The 24007-nt window shown below is 40.4% G+C and overlaps 1 protein-coding gene across 1 annotated transcript in view; it reads left to right on the top strand.

Moving 5' to 3' along the window:
* The window catches only part of mertka (c-mer proto-oncogene tyrosine kinase a), a 119569-nt gene extending 97666 nt beyond the window's left edge, over positions 1-21903 (top strand). The window contains exons 13-19 of the mRNA XM_043687183.1: positions 2537-2617; positions 4417-4509; positions 6623-6744; positions 8604-8713; positions 10146-10305; positions 17736-17872; positions 18549-21903. Coding sequence (XP_043543118.1) covers positions 2537-2617; positions 4417-4509; positions 6623-6744; positions 8604-8713; positions 10146-10305; positions 17736-17872; positions 18549-19011 — 1166 coding nt within the window. The 3' untranslated portion in view covers positions 19012-21903. The remainder of the gene's footprint in view (positions 1-2536; positions 2618-4416; positions 4510-6622; positions 6745-8603; positions 8714-10145; positions 10306-17735; positions 17873-18548) is intronic.
* Positions 21904-24007: the final 2104 nt, after the last annotated feature.

The following is a 24007-nucleotide window of genomic DNA, read 5'->3' as shown; positions in this document are numbered from 1 at the left end:
AGACCTTGGCTATACACCCTATCCATTCCTCTGATGATTTTATAAACTTCTTTAAGGTCACCCCTCAGCTACTGACACTCCAGGGAAAATAACCCACTCTATTCACCCTCTCCCTGTAAGTCAAACCCTCCAATTACATCAATATCCTTGTAATTTTTTTCTGTATTGTATCAAGTTCTTTTTTATTAATTTACAAGATGAGGGCATTTATGAGTCCATCACACTGGTGTGGGTTTGGAGTCATAGTTTCCTTCCGTAAAGCGTATTAGTGAACCAGATGGGTTTTCCTGACAATCAGCAGTGGATTCATGGTCATCATTAGACTGCTAATTTTTTTATTGAATTCAAATTCCGCCAACTGCCATGGTGGGATTTGAACCCAGGTTCGCCAGAGTCTCTGGATTAACAGTCCGGTGATATTACCGTTAGGCCATCACCTTCCCTTTAGCAACATATTTCCTTTAGAAAGGCTGCCAGAATTAAACACAATATTTCAAAAGTGACCTCTCCATTGTCCTGTACAGCCGCAACATGACGTCCCAACTTCAATACTCAATGTTCTGACCAATGAAGGCAAGCAAGCCAAATTATTTCTTCACCACCCTTTCTACCTGCAGCTCCACTTTCAAGGGACTATGCAACTGCACTCTGAGGTCTCTTTCTTCGGCAGCACTTCCCAGGTCCTTACTGTTAACTGTACAAGGCCTGTCCTGGTTTGCCTTACCAAAGGACAACACCTCGCATTTATCTAATTTACACTCCATCTGCCACTTCTGGCCCATTGGCCCTTCTGAACAAGGTACTCTGAGGTAATCTTCTTCGCTATCTACTACACGTAGTTATTTTGTTGTCATCAGCACATTTACTCATCATGTCTCCTATATTCACCTCCAAATCATTTATATAAATGAAGAAAAGCAATGGACCCAGCATCAATCCTTATGGCACACTGCTGGTCACAGGCTTCCAATCCAAAAAGCAACCCTGTACCACCACTCTCTGTCTCCTACCCTCGAGCCAATTTTGTATCCAATTGACTAGATACCTGGCTCCCATGAGATCTAACCTTACTAAGGAGTCTACCATGCAGAAGTTTGTCGAACAGACATCTCAATCTGGTTGAGTCCCATTTGCCAGCATTTGGCCCATATTCCCCGAAACCCTTCCTATTCATATACCCATCCAGATGCCTTTTAAATTTTTTAATTGTACCAGTCTCCACCACTTCCTTTGGCAGCTCTCATAACTTGTTGAAAGATTAGCTGAAATAAGAAAACTCAGTATTAACTTCCTCCTCCCTTTTACTTACAAACCAAGTCGATTTATTTTATCTTTTAAAATACATAGAAACCTAATCACAAATACTGGAATTAATTAGAAAAGTGTTATAAGGATGAACATTGCAAGATTATAGCTCATTGATGAAATATATCTCATTTCCAAGAATCATGCAGAATGAGACCATTCAACCCACCAGTGATCATGATGGATTATATGTGTGGAAGTATGGTTATATGGTTGAATTAGTTTGACTATTCTGGAAGTATACAGAAATCTCCTAATTTTGAAGCCATACAGGATAGGCTAAGGAACATATAAATTGTACCACAGATGACGTGTAAGTCTATCAAAATGCAGAATCACAGTGCTCTTCTGTCCCTAGAATTGGTTTTCTTTTTATTCATGGGATGTGATATGGCTGACTGGGCCAGCGTTTATTGCCACAACAAATGCTGTGGACCTTACTGACTTGCAAGTCCATTTCAGAGGGCTGTTAAGAGCCAATCATATTTTTGTGGGTCTGGAGTCACAAATCAGGTTAGTCCAGCAGATTTCCTTTCCTAAAGGGCATTAATAATCCAGATGGGTTTTATTGCCTATCTGTAGTTACCCTTGAGGGCTGCCTTCTTGGGACGGTCTTCATGGCACACGGTATCCCTACCTCTGAGCCAGGAAGCCGGCGTTCAAGTCCTGTTTCTCCAGAGGTGTGTAATACCTGCTCTAAGCAGACTGATTCGAAAATATCTTGAGTTTCTTTCTTGAAAGCTGAAGTCCATTTGGTGTAGATATACTCGCAAAGCCATGAGGGAGGAAGTTCCAGGGTTTTGACCCAGTGATATTGAAAGAATGGTGATATATTTTCAAGTCAAGATGGTGAGTGACTTTGAAGGGAACTTGCAAGTGATGGTGTCTCCATGTATTTGTTGCCTTTGCCATTATAGATGATAGTGGTAGCGGTTTCTACCATCTTGTAGATGGTACACACTGTTGCTCTTGAACATTGATGGTAGAGGAAGTGAATGTTGTGGTGAGCTGCTTTGCCTGGATGGTGTCATGTTTTTTCAAGAGTTGTTGGAGTTGCTTTCATCAGGGGAAACTGGCATGGCAGGTGACGTGTTGCATCTGTAGCGTGTGGGATTTGGTGGACTGCTTTGAAGGCAGTGTCTCCAGCTCAAGAATCTTTCATCAAGTTGTTTTAAATTCTGGATGTGAAAACCCAGTAGCTAACTGATCTTCAATTTCCTTTTTCTTACAGGGGAATTTGGTTCTGTAGTGGAAGGACACATTCTGCAGGCTGATGGTACCAGTCAGAAAGTAGCTGTTAAAACCATGAAATGTAAGATACCACTGATGCCATATATAACCCAAAATAAAGAATGAACCTATTTATATATACTCTCTGCTGTAACATCAACAGTGTTCCAAGCAATTTTTAGATAGATAAATACAATTGGACACAAAGACATGTCAATAAAGTTAAAAGGTTGAAAACATGAATTTCAGAATGTTTTCAAACGTGATGAGAATGATAAATGTTTGAGGTTTATGGACAAAGTTAAAAATTACACAGCACCAGGTTATAGTCCAACAGGTTTATTTGGAAGCACTAGCTTTTGGAGCGCTGCTCCTTCATCAGATAGAAATTCTGTGTCTTTGATCCTGCTCCATCCAGCTACCTGATGAAGGAGCAGCGTTTCGAAAGCTGGTGTTTCCAAATAAACCTGTTGGACTACAACCTGGTGTTGTGGGATTTTTAACTTTATCCACCCCAGTCCAACACCTTCACATCAAGGTTTATGAGGGCCAAGTTAGTTGGGACTTTTTCCATCGTAGCAGTTGAGCTCTGCATTTTATCCCACAACAGAGCCATCATGAGGTGTGGAAAAACCCCACTACTGAAGAAGATTTGGGATGGTCAAAGATTAGATTCAGGGGAATGAACAGAGTTTAGATGAGTTTGAGAGTCATGAAACTAAGTTAGAGCAGGGTGGCAGAGGATTTCAAAATGATGACACATTTCTAATTCTCCAAGTTGAGACAGGAACTGGTGTCATTCAGCAGGGAAGGGGTTCTTGAGTGAGCAGCGTTGGTGGGACTGGTCATTGGTGGCTGAGATTTGTGGGAGGAGGATGAGAAAGGCAAGAAATAAACTGGAGAAATGAACTTTGCAAACAGTGAAGGAATGGTGAAGAGTTTTAGGTGTGATGAAGAACGTGGTATGAACAAGTGCTAGTAATGTTGTAACTGTGAGGTAATGGTGCATAGGATATGGTATTTGAAACATAATTATCAACCAAAATAAAAATGCCAAGGTTTTGCACAATCTAAGTGGTTAGAGAGAGGGATTGAATCAGTAATAAGGGACTGGAGGACCTGGCTGAAAAGCAGCAGCTGAGTATAAGGTGAAAGGATACGACATGGCTGGCTGTGTTGAGATAGACAGGAGTGCAGCATGCAAAGGCAGTTTGACAAAATTAGGCTGCGCACGAGATGCCATGAGAAGAGTTACATTTTCTATGCTATTGAGTGCTGTACAGTGGACAACGTCGGATATCCCATCCAACTTAGTGTTAAGCAGAAAGTAAATTTGCAAGAGTCTTGTTGCTGTGAGAAGAAAGTGAGGGCTGCAGATGATGGAGATCAGAGCTGAAAATGTGTTGCTGGAAAAGCGCAGCAGGTCAGGCTGCATCCAAGGAACAGGAGAATCGACGTTTTGGGCATAAGCCCTACTTCATGATTCCTGCTCTGTGGATGACCAATAATTTTGTGCTGAATGGCCAATGTTTTGCACAGTTCTTGAGGTGGAGTGTTGGCTCAGATACTGAAAGCACTGTACATCAGGATAATTTAACAAAGAGTTAAATGTCTCATTTTAAAGAGCAGCATTTCTGACAATACAGTATTCCCCTGGTATCTTCCTGAAGAATGGCTCACATTACATTTGTAAATAAAAAGTCGTGTAATTCTGAGTTCCCAGAACGATTGACGAAGCTCAGTTGCATCTTTAGATATAAGTTGTTGTTCTACACATTGAACTCAAGCCAAATATTTTACTGTTTTTCCAGTATCATTCTGACTCTTCTGAAAGAGAAACAATACTTCATTGTGGAAATAAAACTATCCTGTTTTTTCTAGTGGACAACTTCTCACAAAGGGAGATTGAAGAATTCCTGAGTGAAGCAGCTTGCATGAAGGATTTTGATCACCCAAATGTCATTAAATTGTTAGGTAGGATCAATCTTTCTTTCATACATACTCATTGTTACAAAAAATGTACATGGTTTTAAATGCATTTCATACAGCATTTGTAATTTTGAATTGAGCTTTGAATCTGGCTTGTCATTGGTTCCATTCCCAATTGGGCATTGGTCGTGGTCATGTATGAGCTTTACTTTTGCAAATCAGAGAATTGTTCAACAGTGGCAGTATCATAATAGATTCCAAGGACAAAATTGTTGCCCTGATTAAGGGCAAAAACAAAATGGGCAGCCCTTAATTTCATTTGGCACACCTCTTTGCCAGCAACAGCCACTTCTGGGACAATTTGCTGAAGACCAATTTTGGACTGAGTATGCTTACATGAATGGCAGGTAGCCTATTAGAATAATTTAGAAGCCAGTTAAGACCAATTATGAGAGCTTGACTTGGATTTTCCAAATGGAGAGTTCCCCATTATCATTGATTTTAATATATTTAAAATAAACATTGCTTTAAAAAATGCTTTCAAAATGCAGCAGAATCGGAGTCGACAGCACACCCTTTATTGAACTGTAATAAACTTGATCTCAGTCAGGCATGTGCAATTGAGGAGCAAATATTGACAGAATTTATTAAAATATGTTAGTAATACTTCAATTTGAAATGTGACCTAGAAAGTTTATTTAAAAACCTATTCTAAAGGGATTTTGAGACTCTCAATGATCACTCATGTCTTTCCGGCAGGGTAAGTCCACTATCGCTGAGGTTGCAGTATAAGCTCATCATTTTGGCACTGATATTTTCAATGCACGATTCTTGGTTTTTAATTGATGGTAAAGCTTTTGTTCTCAAAATGTAGGAAGGAAGCAGCTGAGCAGTATTCTATATGTCTGTCAGGATCATCCTTTAGAATGAAGAGGGGAGAGGGTGACATTGTGGTAATGTCATCAGAGTAGTAACCCAGAACCACCCAGTTCTAGGAAAATGAACCCCCACTGCAGATGGCAGCATTTAAATTCAATAAAATTTGAAATTAAAAGCTGGAATAACAGTGACCCATCTGGTTAATTAATATCCCTTCCAGAAGAAAACCTGCCATCATTACTTGCTGTGGGCTACATATGACTTCAGACCCACAGCAATGTGGTTCGCTCTTAATTGCCCCCTTTGAATGCCTCACCAAGCCAGTGATTTCATGGGGTAACTGAGGATTAGAAATTAATGCTGACCCAACCAGCATCATCCATATCCCATGTATAAGGTTTTTTTTAATAACATACCTGAGGCAGTGGATAATTACTAGATACCAAGCCAATAGTGATTGGAGAGGGAGCGTGGGGGCAAGAGGGAGCCACAAGGGAGAAGTGATTGTCAGCAAGGGCAGTCAAATAGCTCTCAGTAGGCACCTCTTCACAATTCCTGGGCTTTGCCAATGTAGATGTAATTGGTTTGGAGACAAGTGTCTCTCTGCCTTTACTGAATAAATGTCACCCCACCATCATACCTACCATTAGGGAGGGCATACAGTTCTTTCTTATTTGCCTGGATTGGAAGGAAGTACATAATGATTGAAATTTTCCAGCCATCTTGCACCTTGTTGTAATTTTGGTAAATACTTGAATCTTTATGGTCCTTTCCTTATTTGTTTCTGGGATGTGACATTTATTGGTCATGGCCAATTGCCCTGGAACGAAGTGTCTTGCTAGGCTACATTGCTGTGGGTCTGAAGTCACAGACTAGCTTCGAACAGCAGATTTCCTTCCCTAAAGTTTTTAACCACAATTGATAGTGGTGGCATGCTCACCATTAGGCTAGCATTTTTAATTCCAGCTTATTGTTGAATTCAAATGTCACTATCTGCCAAGGTGAGATTTGGATCCATGTCCCCAGCTCATTTGAGGCTGGGATTACCAGATTACTAGTTCAGTAATATTACCACTATGGCACCGCCTCCCCAAATGATTGCCCTTCAAATGTGACAATAACCTGAAAATTAAGTATCTACAAAAGTTTGTAGAAACGTGAAAGAAAATTCTGGATTGCAGATTCATTGAAGTTTACTCAACATTGGTTGTCAATTAGAAGAAAGTTTGTGTGCAGTAAGTGAGGAGATCTAAGTAAATTTGTTTGTACTTTGATTTAGCTGTTTGCTTGGAGCTGAGTTCCAGGGAGCCAATTCCAAAGCCAATGGTCATCCTCCCATTTATGAAATATGGGGATTTGCACAGCTTCCTACTGCGCTCGAGGCTTGAAGAAAATGCTGATGTGAGTAAAGAAGCGCCTGTCCTGAATATCGCCATTGTGCCAGTTTGGAAGGCAGTGACGTCATAAAACTCATTAATGCACTTCCAGGAAGTTCTCTGTGCACTGCTTGTTTAGGCGACAGTCTGGATCGTATCGTATAGTAAATAAACTGTTTAAAAAACATGACAAAGGAGGATTGAAAATGGCCGAGGGAACAAAAAAGGTTGATCTAAAATTCTTATCGAATGCTGCCTTAGGATCCCTGCATCAACTAGTTGCCAGCACTTATTATGCTCGAATGTTCCAAAGGAGGTGGGACCAAATGATTTCAGGCTTTTTCATGAAAAAACATCTAAATGATATATCTGCACTTCCTTGTTGTGAAATGACTTCATGGTTCTATCTTTGCAGCCTACTGTGGTATCCCATGATCATCTGAGATAGCTGCTGTCTTCTCACACTGGGCAATGAGTTAACTTGCTCCACGTTTGATGGTTGTGGCTTCAACTATTCAGGCATGAAACACTGAAATTCCCTCGATAAACTCTCTGTTCCAACCTCTCTTCCCTCTTTTAAGACAACACACAAGTTTACTAAATAGGAGCATAAATAGTGCTTCAATCCTACCCCACCATTAAGTAAGATCAAGGCTAATCTGCTTGTGATTTGGATTTATGTTTTGAACATGTTCTTTGACCAAACTCTTGGCGTCCTACCTTAATATCTTTTTCAGCGGCTGTGCGCTGAAGTTTCATTTTATAACACATCTCGACTGCCACGAAATCAGTGCTGGACACCTAATCATCTGTGATATAGTTTTATGACTTGGATGGTGGAAGTCAATGTATTATCACAAAGTTTGTGGATGACACAAAATAGGTGGGAAAGGCAAGTAGTAAGAATGAGACAAAGTCTACAGAGGAGTATGTGGGAAAATGTGAAGTCATGCACTTTGACAGGAAGAAAGAGGAGCTAAATATTGTTTAAATAGAAAAAGTGCAGAAAGCTGAAGCATAAAGGGATTTGGCAGTCCTTGTGCATAAATCAAAAAAAAGCTCATATCCAAGTAATTGACAAGGCAAATGGAATGTTCGCATTTACCTCAAACAGAATAGAGAATAAAAATAGGGAGGTATTGCTAAACTATACAAGTTTGTAGTTACAGTCAAAACATGTGTCGCTGGAAAGCCACAACTGGTCAGGCAGCAGCTGAGGAGCAGGAGAGTCAATGTTTTGAGCATAAGCACTTCATGAGGAAAACTTCAACTCTCCTGCTCCTCGGATGCTGCCCGACTGGCTGTGCTTTTCCAGCGGCGCACTTTTTGACTCTGATCTCCAGCTTCTGCAGTACTCACTTTCTCCAATGTTATATTAGACCCCACTTAGAATACTTCGAAAAATTTTGGCTCACTGATCTGATGAAAGCTTTACTGGCATTGGAGGCAGTCCTAGTAGACTAGAGAGTGATGCTGAGAGATTGTTTCCCCAGGGGCAGAGCCTAAGACCAAAGGGGGTAATCTCAGAGTAAGTGGGTTGCCAGTTAGGAGAGAAATGAGGAGGAATTTCCTCCATCAGAGGGCATTGATTCTGTGAAATTCTTAACCACAGAGGGACGTTGAGGTTGTGTCATGAGGTAAATTCAAGGCTAAGATAGACTGATTTCTTTTATCAGCAAAGGAATCGAGGGTTAAGGAAAAAATGGCAGGAAAGTGGAGTTGGAGATGATCAGCTTAGCCATTGAAAGGCAGAGCAGACTCGATGGGCCAAATATCCGTACTTCGGCTCTTACATCTTACAGTAAAGTCTCTCTGGATTTAAAAAAAAAATGTTAAGAATACTGTTGCCGATGTAACCCATTTGCTGTGAAATTTGTTTTCCAGTATTTTCCACAACAGACTTTGCTAAAATTCATGATCGACATTGCCAATGGAATGGAATACCTCAGCAACAGGAATTTCCTGCACAGAGATCTAGCAGCCAGAAACTGCATGTGAGTAAAGGTTATCATGGTATAGGTTTGCCTGTGTTCCTTTGTGGGTGTGCATGTTTAGATATGGTCCCTTTACCCTTTACTGCTGCCTGATCCTTCCCCTCATGTTTATAAAATCTAGACTCTCAGACCAGTTTTTACTTATGTTTCTTTCATTCATATGTGGAATGATTGTTTATAATCTTCAATTCTATTTTTAAGCAGTGCCAACTCTGTGCAGAGGAATCAAAGTAACTGTTGCTGTGGCTTTTTGCCTTGAACTTTAAAAACACTGAGTCTTTTCCAAATCCTTCACAAGCTTCTGAATTGCAACATTTTGTGAAAATGATTCTCTTGCTCATTAACACACTGCTTTTATTCCAGTAGCTTATTTAGTTGCAGATAAGTTCCTGATAATCACATGACTATTGCACGTTGAGGGTGTCCTTTAACTGAATTGGCTTGCATAAGTATTAGCAGCAGACACAGTGTTATTACAAAGGTGCTTTCAACCCATGCATCATGTAAAAGCGGTCCTTCAAACGTACAAAATGTAACCTAGCAAACCTTCTAGCTAAGGGGGAAGCATAAATCTTATTTACTTCAGATTTGTGATTATTTTCTTGTTCCTTTTTCCTGTTCTCCATTTTTTTTGTTTACTCCTTCAATCCAAAAATATGTGATAGAGTACTTCTGATCACTGAAAGCATGGAAGGGTTTCATTCTTGGACATAGCACTTTTCACAGCCACAGGATCTTCAAACTGGTTTACAATGAAATGAGGCATTCAAGAGGGAGTTAGATGATTAGTTGGATAGAAATGGTGTGCAGGGCTTGGCATGAGGTAATAGAATCTGTGTAGGCACAATGGGCTGAATGGCCTCCTTCTGCGCCATTAAAATTCTGTGCAATAATTTTGAAGTACGGTGCTCATGTAATGGACAAAACAGAACAGCCAATTTGTACAGAGCAAGCTATGTAATGTAATATCGACTAGCTTTTTAAAAATATGTTGGTTGAAGGATAAATATTGGCCAGAACAGGGGGTAGAACTCTCCTCTGCACTTCTTTGAAATAATACCTTTGGAATTCATCATATTTGTTCGGGAATGCAGGTGGCCTTGGCTTTATGTGGCATCTGAAAGATCTCACACCGGCAGTGCAGCACATCCTCAATATTACACTAGAGTCTTAGCTTTGAATTTTATCCCAAGTCCCAGAGTCAGACTTGGACCCAGAACCTCCCAGAGGTGCTATCAACTGAGCTGCAGCTATCTCCACTAGGTCCTGCTTCAAGGCTGTTCATTAAGAATTCTATGAGGGCCAATTTCTCTTCATAGCCGCCCTCAGGATTTGCATCTTCCACTATTGAGTTAGTTAGACAGTCGTTATTGATTCCAAAAATGTCATAATAGAAAAGTTTAAACTGTTTATTTATGTAATGATTGAACAGGTTACGTACTGATATGACAGTATGTGTGGCAGACTTTGGTTTATCCAAGAAGATTTACAGCGGGGACTATTACAGACAGGGTCGGATCGCGAAGATGCCAGTAAAATGGATTGCTCTCGAGAGTCTTGCTGATCGAGTTTTCACGATTAAAAGCGATGTGGTATGTTTTAACAAGTGAAATATATATAAAACTCTTCTTTGTACGTATAATCTGTGCATGTAAATCGTGCTCTTTAGATATTCACTGTGGCCCTAATCAAAGTCACAAAAGACATTCTCTGTGACTGTGATATATTTTCTGTATTCAGCTTGTTTGCTGCTTTTGAAATGATTGACCACATCATCCTCAACACCTTGTCTTTGTTACCCAGCAGGTTCTGTACTTAAGTATCCAATCACTTCTACCAATTTTCCACCCCTGCACTATCATTTCTGTGATGCTAAAGGACATGTTCTTGGTGCACTCCTGTTTCATCTGCTTGCTGCTGTATCACAATATCACCAAAGCGTATGAAGTTGCCTTTCACATAATCATCTGCCCACCCTATATCTCCCAATTCCTCAAGCTTTGACCAACATCTGAACTTGGAATAGCTGTAACAGATGGTGCAGTAGTAAAGTCATTGGACTACTGATCCAGAACCTCCAGGCTAGTGTTATGAGGACATGGGTTTGAATCCCATGATGGTAAATGGTGGAATTTGAATTCAACAAAAAATCTGAATGCAACAGTTACTCTGATTGTGACCATCTAACTATGTCAATTGTCATTAAAAACCCATCTGGATCACGAACATCCTTCAGGGAAGAAAATCTTCTTACCTGGTCTGGCCAACATGTGACAGCGGTTTGGCTGACTCATAACTATTCTCTGGTCAGTTGGAGATGGGCAATAAATGTTGGCCTGGTCAGCAACACTCACATCCTGTGGATTAATTTTAAAAAACTTTGTCACACTGTACATGGATTCTTAAGGAGCTTGACTGAATAAATGCAGAAAGGGTGTGTCCCCTTATGAGAAAATCTACAACCAGAGACATAGTTTAAGAGTAGAGGGGTGCAGATTTCTTCTCTCAGGGGATTGTAAACCTTTGGAACTCCTTGCCACAGAAAGTTTGGGGGCAGAGTTCTTATGTATATTTAAGACTAAGGTAGGTAGATTCTTGATCAGTAAAGGAATCAAGGGTTAGGGAAAAGGCAGGAAAGTGTATGTGAGGAAGCTTGGATCAGCCACAATTCTACTGAATAGTAGAGCAAGTTCAAGCTGAGTGGCCTACTCCTGTTCCTATTTCTTAGGTGGCATTGTGGTTCAGTGGCTAGCACTGCTGCCTCACAGGGCTAGGGACCCGGGTTCAATTCCAGCCTCTGGCGACTGTCTGTGTGGAGTTTGCACATTCTCCCTGTGTCTGTGTGGGTTTTCTCCGGGTGCTCCGGTTTCCTCCCACAATCCAAAGATGTGCAGGTCAGGTGAATTGCCCATTGTGCTAGGTGCATTAATCAGGGGTACGTCTGGGTGGGTTACTCTTCAGAGGGTTGTTGTGGACTTGTTGGGCCAAAGGGCCTGTTGCCATAGTGCAGGTAATCTAATCTTCTTATGGTGTTATTAGGAAGATCAAAATTATTGTCTTTGCCCACATGATATTCTTGCCACCATTGCATTTCCTCTCCCTGACCGGTGCGTCAAATTTAATCGAGCTGTTTGCAACCATAGTGTCCTATTCAATCTGGAGCTGAGCTTCTGATCTCTGGAAACACTACTTCACTGTTTCCATCTCTAAGACATCACCAGCCTCATATCTTAACTTCTGACCTTTTGCAGCTTAGTCACCTCTGAACATGATCACTCCACCAAACTCCAGACCTGTTCCCTATCCTGCATTCTCTATAAACTTCAAATTATTCAGCCTTCTCCTGCCTGTATTCTGTACTGTTGACTCTTGTGTATCCATTTTATTCTTCATCACTGTCCACATTGGCTCCCAGTCCATCAAAACGTCCTAATTTAAATTGCTCATCCTTCATGGATTTGTTCGCACCTAAACTTCCTTGAAAATTCTCCCTGTTCCTCACCAGCAACCTTTTTCCCTGAGTCTGGCCAATAACACCTTGTTGTCTACCACACCCTTTCATTTTTCTCAAGCGTCCACCATACCCCTTTCCTGCTCCCAAGTTAGCAGCATGGCCTCAACCACTTGCTTCATAGACTTGGGAATTCCTTCCCTGAAGCTCTCGTCTTCTCCTCCTCAATCCATACCTTAGAGACCATCTATGTTCAAGCTTTGGCTTGCTTTCCTGGTCTCTCTCCCTGGACAGAGCACCTATACTTTTTCTGATTTCCTCTCATACACGTTGTGCCTTTGACATTTTTCAATAGAAGGAAAGCATCAAAATTCAGGATGGTGTGGCTAAGTAAGAGAAGAAAATTAAGTTAGCAGGTGTAGGAACATTGATTTTGTGCACCTCCTGCAGACAGGGTTATTCTGATCTCGTGGCTACTTGGCTTGAAGAGTGACGAATGGTGTGGGAAACAGAAAAACTGAAGCAGTTGTTTATTTTATACTGGGTTTTCATGACCTTGGAATGAGTTCAAGGCAATATTTTCACTGAAGGGTCAGATTACATCTTGAACCACGAGAGACATATATTCCAACCAAGATTAGATTGCAACCTTGAAGTCGCTTTGTGCTTATTTTAAAACCCATTACTCTGCTACTTTTAACTTGATGTTTTGTTTTTATGTACTTTTTATGGAACTTCTGGAAGAGAGTTTACATCAAATTCTGCAAGGAAAGTTAAAAAGCAATTATTTCAAATCACCTGATCATGTGATTGTGTAAAATACTTCTCATCACAAAGTCCAGCTTTTTTTAATGATTCTGGTTTTATATAACCACTCCATATGTTGTATGAAAAAATTTCTTAATGATAAGCTCTAATTTTGCCTCTTTTCGGTCTAAACCACATTTTTTTTTCTTTTACCATCATGATACAGTTTGAAGTAGACTCCTGTCTTCCACTGGGCATTGTCAGACATTGCTACAGTTACATTGTATTCTCAGTCCTTGGCATCAAACTTAGGAACTTTTGTACATTGAGAACCAGCGCAGCTCATATTTCTGTTTGAAATCCACTCTGCTGAAGCATAGTGTGTAACATGACTGCACAAGTCACAGTACAGACTGTCATATTATGAAGGTAGGGGAGGGATGTAGACTAATGAACGTGTAACTGGAGTACCTGGGAAGGCTTGACATAATGAGGCCCCCTATTCCCGGCTAAAATACAGAGGACTGGGAGTTTTTTTAGTCAGTCATACTTTAGCCTTGCAGATGAAAATACCTATGATTAATTTTCTACACTTAATTCACACTATGCAGCTATCCGTCAGTCACTACACGAGGCTGAAGAAATAATTTGTATTTCCTAACCATCCTCCACCTGTTGCATTTTGTCCAATGACTTGTACAGTGATGTTACACACTATGTTTCAGCTGAGTGGATTTCAAACAGAAATATGAGCTGCTCTGGTTCTCAATGACCTAAAGTTCCTAAGACTGATGCCAAGGACTGTGACTACAATGTAACTGTAGCAATGTCTGACAATGCCCAGTGGATGACAGGACTCCACTTCAAATGATATTAAAAGAAACAAATGTAGTTTAGACTGAAAAGAGACAAATTTACAGCTTGTCCAACAAGTCAGAGTACTTTCATCAGGAGAAATGCTGCAGTTGGTAAAGATGATTTATAAATCAAATGTGTAAATAGACTTTTCATGCTTTACTGTTTGTGGTTAAATACTCTGATTTGCCATTTAGGGTAAGTCCGATTTCAGTCCCAAATGATTGAGTGATAAATGGTATTGACAGGAATGCTGCTTCAGTTGACCAAGCTGAAGTGGAGTGGGTCTCAGTGTCGCGTACTCCTGTATCATCATGCATCAGTTCTGAATGCTGAAAATAATCAAAAGATGAGCGTGAAGATGATAAGAATGCAACAATAATTATGAAAAAGGCCAAGCTTGGCTTTAAAGAACAATAAGGGGTCAGATGAAGGGAGATTTTAAATCCAAAGAGAGAGAGAGAGACGTCAAAGCTGATTTGGGTAAAGGCAACCTAAATAGGAAAGGCAGAGAGTTAAATGGTCAGCAATCAAATCCATAAGAAGAATTATTTCTTTTTTAAAAAAGCTCTCTCTCTGAAAGTTGGAAGCATTTATATTAAGATCAATTAACAATTGGCACAAATGTGGTAACAGTTGAAATATAATCGCCCGATAAAGAGACATAGTAGTAAATGACAGGCTTGGAAATAAGTCTTCCAGCCTATGTAACATTTTGAACAGACAGACAGGATGGGAAAGGAGGTGGAGTATCCCTGGTGGTAAAGGCTGTAAGTAAACAGGAGTGATAAAGGATCTTGAATATCAGGAATTTAAACTAATGCACATGGAGGCGAAAATGTAGCAAGCATCAGAGAACCTGGGAGTAGTATCCAGGCCCACAAATAGTAATTAAAATACTGGAGAGATAATTCAGCAAGATATTATTTGAATTTCTCACAGAATGAATTACTTAAATACAACTGAATTCCATATCAGGTTTGGCAATGATATCGCCAAGTCTCAAGCGAGAACCTTGAAAGCTAATCACCTGAGTATAAGGGGAGAGCAAATTGTGGTTGATTGTTTGAATAGATTAAAAGATATGATGGTAATTAAACAGATTGCATAATTTAAGGAAATGATTCAAAATGTTCAACAAGCTTACATTCCAATCAAAATAAAAAGAAACTTAAGATTCATTTAAGGTTTACTGGGAGGTTGAAGATAATTTTGGATTAAAATTATAGTGGTAAACTTGAGAATTGGGAGAGTTCTTGGAACCAGAAAAAGGTGCAGAATGCTAATAAAAATGGAAAATAAAGAATAAATTAGATTGGAATATAAATTCAGATTATAAATAACTTGACAAGTATGCAAAAAGAAGATATGATGCTAACTTAATTATTAATCCCTTAAAAATAGAGAAGAGAAAATTTTATGGGAGTATGAAATATCAGGGACATTGAAGAAGCATGTTGTGTTTGTCTTCAACATGTTAGGCACAAATTACAAACCAACAATAGAAACTAACCACAAGGTCAACAACATTAAGGGACATCTGTTTGCTCATCAATCCAAGTTATGAATTCTACAGATGAGTTTTGTCTTGAAATGTCTATTCATGAGGTTACCCCATCTCAGTAAATCAATTAAAAATTTCTCCACACTTTATGTAATCTATGCATCTCCAGTCAGTTCTGATATAATGCAATTGTTCCATTCACGTGCGATTCCACATTATAAGAAAATCATGTACTAGCAGCACCATTTAAACCAATGGGACCGGAATCACGTTATAGCCAATACAGGTGAGGAATGTTCACGTTCTACAAATAACAGTATAAATTCCTCAATTGCATTGTGCCCAATTCACGTTGAAGAAACGCGTGTCATAGCAGAACTGACTGTTTCACAAATGCCAGCTGATGCATGACAGCCATCTTGATGTCCCCATTTAAAAATAAAAGGCAGTTCCAGAAGATTCTGGACTAAATAAAGACCATGTTTAAAGTGATGAATATAGAATGCCTTTGCTAGGCTTAGCAAGTGAAAACAAAGCAGAAGAGGATGTATTTAGTGGAGATGTGTGAGGAATAAATGGTGAAGAAATATAGTGTTAGGTTTGTATACTTGCTTTGTTTAACTCTTGTTCAATTTTACATCAAAATGTGAAATGTCATAGATGGAATTCTTTTGCTTAATGATTGGGATTTCATATTATTTTAAAGAGTTAATGGTCTCCATTATGATCATAACAAGATTTTAAGAAAACATTTGACAGCTTAACAAATAAAGGGATAACAAAATTTAACCCGTGATATTGGTGGGGTTGTCCAATTGAATCAGAAATTGGCTAAAGGACAGAAAACAGCAAGACATGGTAAATGTTTGTTTTTTAGACTGGAGGCTGGAAGATGGTGCTACTCCCTAAGGGTCAGTGTGAGGACCATTTTCTCTTTTTGGCTACAATTCAATTGGATCTTAAATATACTTGAAGCTGAGATTGACATACTTTTGGTCTGTCAGGGAACATGGAGTTTGAAGTAGAAGATCAGCTGTGCTCGTATTAAATCACAGAGCAGCCTTAGTGAAAGGTTGGAGTGAGCTGCTTTCTTGAACTGCTGAAGTCTCTGTTATGAAGGTGCACCGATAGTGCTGTTCGAAAGGGAGTTCCAGGAGTTTGATATTGCTACACTGACAAAGCAGTGATATCGTTCCAAATCAGGATGGTGTGTCACTTGGAGGGAAACTTGCAGTTGATAGTGCTCCCTTGCCCTTATCTGTCAAGGTGGTAGAGGTCATAGGTTTGGAAAGTGCTCTTGTAGGAACCCTGGTGAGTTGCTGCAGTGCACATTGTAGATAGCACACACTGCTGCCTGCCACTATGTGTCAGTGGTGGAGGGAAAGAATGTTTAAGGTGGTATAAACAGTGCTCATTAAGTGGAATGCTTGTTCTGGATGCTGTTGAGCTTCTTGTGTGTTTTTTAATTCACTCGTGGGATGTCATATTGCCGTCTCTAATTGCACTATTAAGATAGTGCTGAGTTATTTCTTGAATAACTGTACTCGTCAGGGTATAGGGGCACCCATACTGCTATTGTGAAGGATTTTGATCCAGCGACCCTGATGGAGCAGTGATACATGTCCAAATCAGAATAGTGTGTGATTTGGACCGAAGTATGCAGCTTCCCATATGTCTACTGCTGTTGTTCAGCAGGGAGGTAGAGATGTTAAGTTTGGAAGGTGCTGTTGGATGAACCTCAGTGAATTTCTGCAGTGCATCTGGTAGATGATACAGACTGCTGATACTGAGCATCGATAGCGAAGGGAGTGAATGTTAAACATAGTGGATGGAGTATCAGTCAAGGGGGTTGCTTTGTCCTGGATGATGTTCGTGAGTGTTGTTGAAACTACATTCAGCCAGACAAGTGGGAAGTATTACATCACACTCCTGACTTGTCAATGATGAATGGCTGTGGAGAGTCAGGAAGTGAGTTAGTTGTTGCGGGATTCCTAGCCTCTAGCATACTCTTATAGCCAATGTTTTTCTCAGGCCACTTCACTTCAATTTCTAGTCAGAAGTGTTGTTAGAGTTGCACCGATCTAGGCAGGCGGAGACCATGCCATCACATTCCTGACTTGCACTTTGTAAATGGTAATGGTGAGATTTAAAATACCACTATGTATTAACATCAGAAATCAAAAACCTATTGAGCACGTTGAAAGATAAAATTGATGAGAATTGTAAATAGTTATATTCCTGTAACTATGCATAATTATCTTCCACCATTGAGTTAGTGATAGCTGACGCCATATGTATGTTGTGAGTGGTGTCTTCTGGAAATTTGATACATGTATTGCAGCAGAAAAGGTTGTATGTATCTCTATGATTAGTTTCTTGCCAAGAATTGTTAGTGTTTTCTTTATTTTGATCTATTATATTATGATACTGTTTCTGTTTTAATTACTCTTTGATTCTGTTCCTAGTGGGCATTTGGAGTTACAATGTGGGAGATAGTTACCCGAGGGATGACCCCATACCCAGGAATACAGAATCATGAAATTTATGACTATCTACAAGGAGGTCACAGATTGAAACAGCCTTCTGACTGCCTGGATGAGCTGTGAGTATGTCACACAACTGTAGCCTGACTTTTTTTCACGAGAACAATTAAACCCGAGTCATCAGAATTTTGGTTCATTAAGACGACAAAGAACTTGTGACATATTTGGCGTTCCTACTTCTGTTCTCCTTGTTATAAAGTGCAGTGCAGTCAATGAGTTGACATTCACATTTAACCTAATTCAAAGAGAGAAACCTTGGTTCTAAGTTTCCAATCAGTTCCATCATGATTTTATTTTGAAAAGTGCTGGAGAATCTCAGCCAATCTGACACCATCTGTGGAGTTAACATTTCAAGCCTGGTATGATTCTTCTTATTCTGTGGAAGAGTTATGCTGGATTTGAAATGCTAACACTAATTCTCTCTCCTATCTGAACTGTTGAGTCTCTCCAACACTTTCTGTTTTTATATCAGCAGTATCTGTGATATTTTGCTTTGATATCAGGTTGGCTGTGATCTTATTAAATGCCAGAACAGGCAATTATTAAATGCCAGAAATGGCCTACTCCCTTTTCAAGTTTGCATGTTCATAACCTACAGCTTGTATTTTGACAAAATTTAGAGATGGCCTTAAAGCAGTATGTGTCAATTGGGCAAGTTCCTCCAATGTGACTGAACAAGAAAGTGGTGGTGTTTGGTTAAATTTGAAGTAATTTTGTCTGTTTGTTTGTTTTTAGGTATGAAATTATGTACTCTTGTTGGCGAAGTGATCCTGCAGACCGGCCAACATTTACCAACTTAAAGGTGTTTCTCACCAAGTTTTTAGAGAGTATGCCTAAAGTTCAAAACAAAGAAGACATCATTTATGTCAATACAGGTAACCCTGAAGAGCAGAGTGTTCTGACTGAAGAGCCTACCTTTCCCGACGTGGACTTGTGTGATTCCAATGAAACTGAACCCTGCGCTGTAAGGTCTGCAGAAACCACTGTCACTGTGGAAATCCATGAAAGCATGGAAGCAGAAGACAGATACGTCACATCTGGGCTACCTGAGGAGCAGTTGAACACATTAGATGTAAAAATACCTTTGTTGCCTGGAGTGAGCCAAAGTAATTCAACAACGTTGCTTGAAACTAAACCCCACTCTGAGGATATTCCTTATGCTGATGATTCATCTGACGACTCTGTTATCGTGCTATGAAGGACTTCTCATGACATTTCTGCCTGTTGCTGGACAGATTGAAAGTGCTGCCAGATCCAAATACCCAAAAATATATGTGTACATTTTTTTTAGAAAATAATCAACAAAATTTGATACTGTGATGAAATACACAAGTATGTTTTTATTCAATTGTTAACTCATCTGCGAGCAGTCTTCCCACCAGTCCAGTATTTGCGTCTTGGTGATAAATCAGGGATCATTTTGAAGATTTGTATATTTGTACACAATTACTTTCTGGTTCTGAGGATTTTCAGGGCATTGTAAGAATTGATAGAGTCTTTGAACTGTCTAACAGATATTTTTATACTTAACTATTGAAGGTCTTGTATTATTTTGTTCCCCATTTATAACTGTCTCCATGTCAGTTGATGAGGGCCAGAATTGAATAAAACAGTGTTCATTTCACATGACGATATCATAGGGAAAGACTGTCTAGCTTATTCTGGTTCTTTGATTGTAGTAAAGTCCTAGTTTGTACTATTCCTTTCACTCACAAAGCACATGGTCCAATGTTCTCCAAGGTTTTTGCCTCATTGCTCCATGTGGACATCCATATCAGTTGCATTATTTATTTGAGTGAGGAACAAAGTCCTGATACCACACTTGAGATTGCCTTTCCCCAGTTTGAGCCCACACCGCTGTACTTTGAAGTATTATATGAGAAATCTTAAATTTATGAAATTAAGTTCTGATAATTGATGTTCATTGGTATGTTTCGCAAACATTTAATTTTTTTTTAGATACAGATCACTTTATTTCCTCCAAGTTCATTGGACTGACTAATCACTGGGTGGCATTCCAACATCTGCTGCTGAACAAATAGATCAAAGGGTGGTCTCATGAAATTACTAAAGCACCTTGATTCACAGAACAGGAGGTGTTCATTCAGCCCATTGTTTCTGTTCCAGTTGTAATTTAGAGCAATCGATGTCTTATCCATGAACCTTTTCCATATTTAGCTGATTCCCACTGGGGAACAATCTCAATGAATAATCAGCGCTTTTAAAACTAGTCTTTAGTTGTGAGCCTACACGATGAATGTCCTTGAGATTGAAGCATGGCCAAATTCTCAGCTGCTGGTATCATTGGAAACTAGCAAATGACTGGCATTCTCTTCTCAAGATGAGCCCTCTATGATTCTGCTGTAGTTATATTAATCAATCTGCATGGATGTGCTGTCACACACCTTCAGGGAAGGTGGATCTTCTGGCTGTGGTTCAGCTGTATGTTGTTTAATTTACGTTGATATCAGCTTAGCTCTTTGTTAAACTCCTTACAGGAAGTGGTAGTAATACATTATGGTACTTCATTAAAAATATTTTGTATTGGTTATTAATAGGCCCAAACTCCTCCTCCTCCTCAGTCGAAGAGGTAAGGGGCATAGTTTAGAAAAATGGATTTTTAATAACTTTTTAGTTAGGTAATAAATGATCTGATGGCAGACATCTTGCTGCCACTGTTAGGTAGTGTCAGAATTGACCATTGATAGTGATCTCTGTATACCTTTGTGAATTTTGTTTAAGACGTCAGTCATAATGAACTGTTTCACACTCTTTTGTCAGTTATTACAGGCACACTCATGATCAATCTGTGCCTATTTCAAAGCATAAAAGCACAAAAGATGTGAACACATTGGAGAGAATGCAGAAGTGATTTACAAGAATGGTTCCAGGGATGAGGAGCTGGAGTTGCGAGGATAGATTGAAGAAGTCGGGACTGTTTTCCCTGGAGAGAAGAGGAGATCTGATTGAGGTCTCCAACATCATGAGTGGGCTGATGAGAGGAGATGGAGAGAACTTGTTCCCACTTGTAAAACAAACAAAAACAAGACCACAGGTTTATAGTGGTGTGCAAAAGAAGCAAGGGTGATGCGAGACTGAAACATTTTCACATAGTGAGTAGTTTGGGGATGGAATGCACTGCCTGCAAATGTGGTAAGCATTCAAGGGGGCACAGGGTGATTATTTGGATGGATGTAGTGCACAAGGGTATAGAGGTAAAGCAGGAGATAGGTAATGATGTTTGTTTGAAGAGCCAGGAATAATGGAGCCAAGTAGCCTCCTTCTGGACCATAAGAATTGCCTGATTCAATTTTAAAAATAAAGAGCATATGTGGCAAAATATCTTGATTAAAGCTAAAACCATTAGAGTGGCCAGTTTTTAAGTCAGTCTTATTGTATTACAGGCAAAGAATTGTACAGGTACCAAGCCTGCAGCCATGGAACATGGGTGGAATGTAATGTGGATTATTTGTGTATATCTACTGTGAGATGCCTTAAATCCTATTTGACAGAATTTGATCATTTTCCTACGAGGTAGTGTGTTGAGTTGAAATGCTGTGCACAGCCAAACAGATAATATGCAACTCTTCCTCATTTTTATGACGTTAATAAGCCATTGTTGATTGATTGACCATACTAACCATGTGCCCTCACCAGACACATCCTTTCATCCAGCTATGATGTAACTTAACTTATTTCTTTCTCTTTTACATTTTCCTTCCTTAATCCTACCCAGTCATGTATTTATCTGTACATTTGCCCTATTTGGTTGGAAAAATGGAACCACATATGAGTAAACAGCAAGAGTCAGTAAGCTTTATATTGTGTTGAGATTGACCATGGGAAAGCTTAAGTTTAAACCCTGGATTCAAAAACAGATTTCTGGTACCTCATGTCAGTGACAGGATGAACACGTGTAGGGGAGGTAGTCTCACTGTGGTAACGTCACTGGACTCAGAGTCTCAGACTAATGCTCTGTGTATATGTGTTCAAATCAATTTAGAAAAACAATATGGAATTAAAAGCTGCTTTAGTGACAACCTTTGTCAGTTGTCTATGAACATCATTTTGAGAAGGGAATCTGCAGTCATAGAGTCATACAGCACGGAAACAGACCCTTCGGTCCAACCAGTCTATGTCAACATAATCCCAAACTAAACTAGTCCTACCTGCCTGCTCCTGACCCATATCCCTCCAAACCTTTCCTCTTCATATACTTATTCAGATGTCTTTTAAATGTTGTAACTGTACCCACATCAACCATCTCCTCAGGAAGCTCATTCCACACACGAGCCACCTTTAGTGTAAAAGATGTGCCCCTCATATCTTTTTTAAATCTCACTCCTCCCACCTTTGAAGTGTGCTCCCTAGTCTTGAAAATCCCCATCCCATGGAAAAGACAACTACCATTAACTCTAACTATATCCCTCATTTTGTTATAAACTTCCTATAAGGTCTTCTCTCAACATCCAACGCTTCAGTGGAAAAAGTCAGGCAGGAGGCTGGAAGAACACAACAAGCCAGGCAGCATCAGGAGATGGAGAAGTTCACGTTTTGGACTGGGGGGGAGCGGTGTTGGGGGAGTTGCAGATAAAAGGGGTGGCAGGGGCAGGGTGGTGGTGGGGATAGTTAAAGACGGGTAAAGGGTACGACCTGGTTGGTCAATGGGAGGAATGAATCCGGTAGGTGGCTGGGAGGAGGAAGAGGGGCTGGGAATGGGAAAGGAAGTTATTTGAAATTGGAGAACTCAGTGTTGAGTCCTCCGGGCTGTCGGCTGCCCAGGCGGAGGATGAGGTATTGTTCCTCCCATTTGCAGTGTGCTTCATTGCAACAATGGAGGAGGCCAAGGATGGTCACGTCAGAAAGGGAGTGGGAAGGGGAATAAAAATGTTCGGTGACTGGGAGGTCCAAGCTGTGGACCTTGCTGCGGCCAACTGGACCACCCAGTCACCCCCCATTTTAATTCCCCTTCCCACTCCCTTTCGTTCATGACTATCCTTGGCCTCCTCCATTGCTGCAGTGATGCACACCTCAAACTGGAAGAACAACACCTCCTCTTCTGCCTTGAAAGCCTACAGCCCGGAGGACTCAACACTGAGTTCTCCAATTTCAAATAACCACTTTTCCCAGCCCTGCCCCCTCCCTTCCACTGCTGCCTGACACCTACCAGATTCATTCCACCCATTGACCAATCAGGTCCTGCACCAATCCCCACCACTACCCTGCCCCCATCACCTCCAATATCTGCAGCTCCCCTTACACCCACCCTCAGTCCTGAAGCAGGGTTATACTTGAACCATCGAGTTCTCCACCTCCTGGTGCTGCCTGGCTTGCTGTGTTTTTCTAGCCTCCTGCCTGTCTATTTTGGATTCCAGCATCTGCAGTTTTTTTTGTCTCTAACCCAATGATAAAAGTTCCAGCCTGGCCACCCTTTCTTTATATCTCAATTCTTCCAAACTTGGCAACATCCTGGTAATCTCTTCTGAACCTTGTGTCGCTTAATAATATCCTGCCTGTACCTAATGTGATCTAGCCTCATGTGATTTCAGGCCCATGATGATGTGGTTGACTCGCTTTCTGGAATGGCCTGGCACTCAGTTAAAGGGCAATTAGAGATGGGCAAGAAAGCCAGCAATGTTGGGGCGGCACAGTGGCTAGCACTGTTGCCTCATAGCACCAGGGTCCCAGGTTTGATTCCAGCCTCGGGCAACTGTCTGTATGGAATTTGCTCATTCTCCCCGTGTCTGCGTGGGTTTCCTCCAGGTGCTCTGGTTTCCTCCCACAGTCCAAAGATGTGCAGGTCTGGTGAATTGGCCATGTGCTCGGTGAATTAGTCAGAGGGAAATGGGTCTGGGTGGGTTACTCTTTGGAGGGTCAGTGTGGACTGGTTGGGCCGAAGGGCCTGTTTCCATACTGTAGGGAAAGTAATCAAAATGTCCACTCTATGCTTTACCAAATTAATTCTGGTACTAAATCTGCTTCAAACAACCTTTGCAAATTTGACAATGAAGCTGGAGTGAAACAATACCTTGAGCACGTTTGAAATCTATGATACCATAATTATGACTTCTATAACTATAATTCGATGCAATGTCTCGTGGTACCTCAAAGGTCACTGACTCATTTTGCTCACACTAATGCGCATTCGAACTGGAATTGCAGCCAGAAAACCGACTGGGTTACTTACGAACTGA

Source organism: Chiloscyllium plagiosum, chromosome 3, assembly GCF_004010195.1.
Source record: "Chiloscyllium plagiosum isolate BGI_BamShark_2017 chromosome 3, ASM401019v2, whole genome shotgun sequence".
Lineage (NCBI taxonomy): Eukaryota > Metazoa > Chordata > Chondrichthyes > Orectolobiformes > Hemiscylliidae > Chiloscyllium > Chiloscyllium plagiosum.
This window is presented reverse-complemented; position numbering and strand designations above follow the sequence as displayed.